We start from the raw sequence: 6,574 nt of genomic DNA, 5'->3' as shown, positions 1-6,574 counted from the left end.
GACACCTGGGTGAGAAAAAGAACACCTCTCAGCAAACACATTTCCCACCAAACAGTCACAGACGCTCATCAGACTTTCATCGCTTGTGACATCGGATTTAATTGGATGCAAAGACTGACCTATAACGAAGGGGTTTGCCAAGCTGCGAAGAAGCACTGACCTTTTGCTCGAGCCATGGGTCTTATATTATCATGTAATGTCACACTAACAAGGATCCAATCAGCCGGAACAAAAACACAAGTCAGAAATTACACAGAACAATCACCAGGCAAGCGCAGATCACCAACAACTGAGGATAAGGACTCATTTGCGTAGCAAAGCCATTGTCAGGCTGATATACGGCAAACGACTCAAATGTCCTCAGTTTGGCTTTTTATACACCCGAATGTAATGACTGGATGCCCTTCTGTCTTAATGTTCTGGTAATTTGCACATGAAATGGTTCCTGACTAATGTTTCCTGACAAAAAAAAAAGTTCATGATTTTGCTAAATGCCACACCAACATGCAATTATTTATTGAAATGAATAAAAGTGCGAGCGTAAAGAATATCTTGGCGACAGGCTGCACGGAACAAAGTGCAAAGTGGAAACAATGATCCAACTCATGGCTCGAATTCTGATCAATTTAAACAACAGTAAGATTAGGAAAAAAGGGATTGTAGTTTGCAGGATGTCTAAACATTCAACAGACTATAAAGACTCCTGTTCCCCCAACAAGTCAAACAAACTGAGGTCAGAGTTCACATAGTTCCAACCTCTGGATGTGCTTTTACTTTAATCTACGGCTAAAAAAAAAAAAAAAAGAAAAAAAGAGAAGAAAACAAACTATAGGATGTGCAAATCCATGTAGTACAGAGACTGTTTTTGCAAATGTCCATCAGCTGCAACACAAAGGACTAAGTGTTGGGCTGTGGGTCCTGTGCACATGTCCAGCAATTAGACAAATCCCGTTTTGATTTGATACACTCCACTCATGTGACTCACATGCATGGTTTAAATTAAATGCACATTTTAAAGAAACTAAACTTTACATGAGATGCATTAACTTCCGTTGTCAAACCGACTTTTTTCCATTAACATATATGGACTTTTCTGCAGTTTCATGCCAATAACTCCAGCATTGATAGCAAACTTGAACTGTTTGTCGCGTCATTTTCACATATGCATCCATCCTACCGACTCCTAAATGATTTAACACACCACACACAGCTGCAATGCAAGGGAACTTTCTGCGTGTTTTAACACTCACCTGAGCAAGTTAGCGTTTAACTGAGAAGCAAGAAATAGCCGGAGCCCAGGACTGAAGTTTAATGGGTAGCTTCTGCTCTCAGCTTGGAGACTCACTGACTGTCCGCAAGGCTGCAAAGTAATGTTATCACACACCACACACACGAATTAAACACACACCACGTGGATCCAATCTGACTCAGTGATGCACGCAGAGCTATAAGCTAATGTGCGTCATTTAAAGTTAGCTAAGAGCGCTAAAAAGTTATTAAAAACAAACTAATTCCTCTGTGATTGTTTGTGTCTCACCTTATCAATGTGGGGAACTGATTTGGGATAGTTTTTTGGGGATTCCTCAACTTCCTTGGGGAGTGACTGTAAAGTGCATCATGGGAAATGTAGTCGACTAGTCGCATCGGGCAGCTAGCATCCATCAACACAACTTTGTTCATCATAAACGAACGAGTTAAAGAAACTTAGTTATTTTCTTGCTTATGACATTCTTACAAATATAAATTTATTGTAAAACAAACAAACAAATAATAAAAAAGATAATGACAACTAAAGTAATTATCTAATGCTAAAAGTTGAGCTGAACTTGTACAAGCAGACAGGTTAGCAGATGGGACATTTAATTTTACATGACTTAATATACATTAAAAAAATATTAATAACGAATTATGGCTATTTGACCTTCAACTAAAACTTACAAATAATGGTGCATAACTATTGTGGGACATTTAAATTGAACCGTAGAGTAGCCGTAAGTTTTCTGAGGTCAAACACAGTGAATACTCGTCTGAAACAGTTTGACCTTGCGGCTGCACTGGGGAGAGACTATGAGGGTTGCTATGATGCTCCTAAAACTCCTAATGAGTTCTGAAAGACACCTTGACTACAGTTACTCCATCATGTTTTATGAGACTTTTCAGGCATTTGTTGCGATACAAAATTCTGCCCGTCTGCATTGAATAGCTCTGAAATGGGCCATTTTGTCCTGTTGACAGAAATCCATACATTCCTAAAGTCAATTCTAAAACTGAATAAAAGATTTTGGGACATGACTAAATAAAGAGTGTTGGGATTTGCCTCTTGGGTTCAGGGTAAGGGGTCTCATTGTCACAAGGAGCACAAGATGGGGTGTTTATTGGGTCATTTGTTTAATTTTTTCAGACTTCTTCATCATGCAGTCCCCTTCACCATTAATATGTCTTCATGTTTAAATGCCTTGTCACAACAAAGGGAGTTCAGGAGCCTCAAGCAGTTCTCGCCCCAGATCAGACTCTTGAAGAGCGAAGAGTGTGATGCCTGAACTGTAAGCTGCAGGGATGGTGATGTGCGCCAACTTGGGATGATCTTGTTCCTGTTCTTCCTCTAAGACCATCCGCCTGACTTGGCCTACAGAAAATAGGATAAACTATTAAATCCAGACACAAATGTGAAGTATTTACAAACAGCTGCTTTACCTTCAACATCCAGGGTCTGCCACCGTTGATCCGTCTGGCTCTCAAAGAGGTCGGGCAGTGAGCAGCCAGACGTTACCCGCTGCAGCACATCCTCTCTACGAACCAGCAGCACCGAGTCGCTGCAGAGTCGCTGGTGCACCTCGTCCTCGCTTACTGCAACACAAAAATAAAGTGAGAGAAGGACTCTCATCACACACAATCAGGGATTTCTTGCATTTACTTACCTACATCTAAAGGATTGGTCATAAAAACAGCATGAGGTGCAACTCCAAATATGAGCTGATGGTGCCAGGCGTCGGGTACCTCCTCGCCGTCTGGCACAGTCTGCTGCATGTTCATGGTTGCCACGGGAATGGCACCCTTCCTGATCCAGCGTGCAAGCCAGGGAACCAATCTGATGCGCCGACGAGGATGAAGGTGGAAGAATCGGCCAATCACCTTCCCATCACTGGCCTCCTGTGCTCCTTGGATTAGCTGAGCGTGAGTCGCACCTATTAGGTCGCAGACATGCAGAACTCTGTGTTTAACGTGTCCTTAAGTGTCTAAGTGTGCCTCTTTACAAGTCAGCATCTCGTGTGTGATGAAAGGTTGAGCCAAACGCTTCAAATGTAAACGAATAAACTGCGTAAGAGAAGAGGAAAAGTCAATTACAGTCTCTCCTCTGGGAGACGTAAAACTCTTTGTTTGAAAGGGTACTTCTGAATGAGCCTGGCTGGCAGCGCAGCCAGCTGTCCACAGCCTCTAATGGCTTCAAGACATTACTGAGCTTCATTCAGTGGGAAGTTATAGTCCCTGTGAGCATCAGTGATACATGACATATGACCGCCTGTGGAGCAACATTAACATATTTCATATATGAACATGTGATTTCCTGAAATGTCATATGCTGGGAAAGGAAACCATGAGCTGAAGTCCAGCTGTTTATAATCTAAGTGTCCATGCTTTCTAAGGCTGTGACGATATGCACATGTCCCGATTCGATTCAGATTATTTTGAGTGCCGATTCGATTTAAATAGTGACTCTCACAATTCTTCGATATTACTCATTTAACATATTATTTATATATTTTTAATATTATTATTATTTATATATATTACATACACACCAATAGGGCTGTGACAATATGCTGTCCTGATTCGATTCAGATTATTTTGGGTGCCGATTTGATTTAAATTGTGATTCTCACGATTCTTTGATATTGCTGATATTTGTAGATTTAAAAACTAATTTCTAACTAATTTCAATTAGGAAAAAACATCACAGCAGTCAGACCATCATGCTGCTGCTATAATGCCAAAGAAGACGACTAAAAAGATCAATAAAAACAATAAAAATGACCCAAAAAAAATTCCTAATTATTTTTATTTATTTGGAGAAAAAAAAAAAAAAAAAAAAAATCGTTTTTTTTATAAACAAAACAAAAAAAAATCCATTTTTTAAAGAAAACAACAAAAAAAAAACAACGCTTTTTTTTTTTTTTAAATGAACCAAAAAAGAAAAATCGATTTTAACATTGTGAAGCAAAAAAATCCCGATATTCGATTTGATTTTCCCACCTCTACTAAGAGCCCACAGATCAGGACATTTACCAGCTTCACTACGGGACAGCATGTAGTCAGGCAGCGGCGACTCGTTCCTCCTCAGCCGGGTTTGCACGCAGCGGTCAGCCTCCTCTGGTGCCACCTCCACGCCGAGGGCCTTCAGCACATCCACAACCGCCGTGGCCCCGCAGGCGGACACTCCGATCTGCAGCGTCTGCCTCTCCAAAGCCTCCTGAATGGACCAGAGCATGGCTGCAGCATCAGCTTCTACCTCCTCCTCCTTCTCCTCATTGAGCTGCTCACACACTGCCTCCATCCGACAACATGAAATGCACCTGAAAGCAACATTTATAAAAATGCAACTATTTGGATTCAACAGGCAAAATTAAAAGTTTTTAACTTCATTGTCGTTTTAGAATCTCCAGAATGAGGTTTACTGTCATAGAATTTTGTTTATAAACTAAACACATCCTTAAGTTCTTCCTAACGTTGCACGTGAGCAGCTACTACAGCTTGTTTCCACATGTTTTCTCACCATTGGTAAAGGAAACTGTCACGATCCAAGACACAACAATGGACTCTGCGCATGCTCAGACTACACGTGATTTTATGTTCTGTTGCTTTATGTGCAGCAGAGATAAACAACAAGGCAAGCAGCGCCCTCTGCTGTCCGACTTTAGTCACAACATTTAGATAGAACAGCTGAATCTTTTCAGTTCAGTTGTTTCTCCATTTCGCAATTACTTCAAATACTGTCGAGTGATAAATTAACTTTTTAAAGTAATTTCAGATTAAAAAGACCATTGTACAACCTTGTTTTCACAACCCAATTATAATCACGTGCTTATTTGTAATTGCATGTTTTCTTTTGTTTGAACAATAAAAATAAGAAAAAAAGCTTCTTTTTTTTTTTTTTTTTTTTTTTTTACCAAATGGTAAATGGTAAATGGTTTATATAACAATCAATGATATAGTAAAAGCAATTAAATGGTGTAATTTGTTTTACCTTTACATATTTATTTCCACTATTTTTGAGAAATAAATTAAACTATAAACAATAAAGTTGTAAAGTTTAAGGATTAAAATACTTATACTACTATTACTATTACTATTAACAACAACAACAAGATAGATTAAAAATAAATAAATAACATTAACAACAACAACAACAACAACAATAATAATAATAATAATAATAATAATAATAATAATAATAATAATAATAATAATAATAATAACACCTCAATGTTTATTCCACTTTTCCAAACAATATTAGAAAGGGTTACATAATGTAGGACACTTTACATAATACATAATAGGGTTACATAATAGTGGCAAATTTAAAAAACAAACAAAAAAAAAAAACTCTGAAAACTATGCCAACAAAATTAAATCTAATTAAATTCTTGGGCAGAATTAATTTTATTGAACAAGTAACAGAACATTTAAAACGCAATGGCTGTTATTAGTATTATTATAAATTTCCCTCTGGGATAAATACAGTCATTTTTAATTAATATTAGTATAAACAATGTAATAACAATAACAAAAAGGTGATATCTGTGTTACACCAATATTTTAAAGAGAATCACAGTCAAAAACAGGCAAAAGCATCCACCACCCTTTTGAAGTTAGCAATTGAACAGAATGACTTGATTTTAGAAGTTGTCTTAAAAGTAAACAAAAAAAAAATCAAAGTTCAATGGCAGAAAAAATGTAATATCCTATGTGTTTATAATGTTTTTTTTCTCACAATTTTACCAAAAGTATGTTTTTCAGTTCAAAAACAGATTTTTATATCTACTAGCTGTGGGTCCATTTACACAGCAGGAAGAAGAGTTACTTACCAATAAAAAAAAAGGTTAGCATTTCTTAAAATATTCAGAATTTCACAAACCTTTTGCATTTTTTGAGCTCATCTTTTAACATAAATGAGAATTCATTCTAGCCCAAGAAATACTGTTACTTTTGTTTAATAATGACGTTCAAATTCAGAAAGCTACACCGAGCAGCTCCTGAACTTTCTTATCTTTCACGTGCCACCATCCTAAAAAGATCTGCTTCAATGTTCCTGATGGAGAAATTGACTATGTAAACTTCAGTAACTGCTGTTGAAATCACATTTGGCTGCATTAAATATAATTAAGGAGGAAAACCATCATTTAAAGGATAATGAAGACCTTGATGGTGACTCACAAACAAATTTGTGTTCCTCAGGTATAGAATGACACCAAAACAGGTTGGCTTCCTGTAAAAACTTATTTATAAATATTGCATTTTTAATTACAGTGAAGTAAAAATGTCATATCTGCATTCCAGGCAGCAGGAAGAAAACAAA

General features: G+C 37.3%; 1 protein-coding gene across 1 annotated transcript; it reads right to left on the bottom strand.

Moving 5' to 3' along the window:
* Positions 1-2,066: 2,066 nt before the first annotated feature.
* Positions 2,067-4,821, bottom strand: LOC306773987 (uncharacterized protein). Its single transcript, XM_079263948.1, has 5 exons — positions 4,772-4,821; positions 4,285-4,571; positions 2,919-3,185; positions 2,695-2,847; positions 2,067-2,626 (listed from the first exon to the last, which is right to left on the bottom strand). Exons 2-5 carry the CDS (start codon positions 4,550-4,552, stop codon positions 2,460-2,462), a joined length of 855 nt encoding a protein of 284 aa, XP_079120074.1. The 5' UTR covers positions 4,553-4,571; positions 4,772-4,821; the 3' UTR covers positions 2,067-2,459.
* Between the last annotated feature and the right edge of the window lie 1,753 nt (positions 4,822-6,574).

Source organism: Telmatherina bonti (genome assembly GCF_933228915.1).
Source record: "Telmatherina bonti genome assembly, chromosome: 24".
Taxonomy (NCBI): domain Eukaryota; kingdom Metazoa; phylum Chordata; class Actinopteri; order Atheriniformes; family Telmatherinidae; genus Telmatherina; species Telmatherina bonti.
This window is presented reverse-complemented; position numbering and strand designations above follow the sequence as displayed.

Coding starts and splice junctions, on each gene's coding strand:
- LOC306773987 (XM_079263948.1), bottom strand. CDS start 4,552: ATGGAGGCAGTGTGTGAGCAGCTCAATGAGGAGAAGGAGGAGGAGGTA. Junction 2,848..2,918: donor GACCAATCCTTTAGATGTAG/GTAAGTAAATGC, acceptor TTTGTGTTGCAG/TAAGCGAGGACGAGGTGCAC. Junction 2,627..2,694: donor GCAGACCCTGGATGTTGAAG/GTAAAGCAGCTG, acceptor TATTTTCTGTAG/GCCAAGTCAGGCGGATGGTC.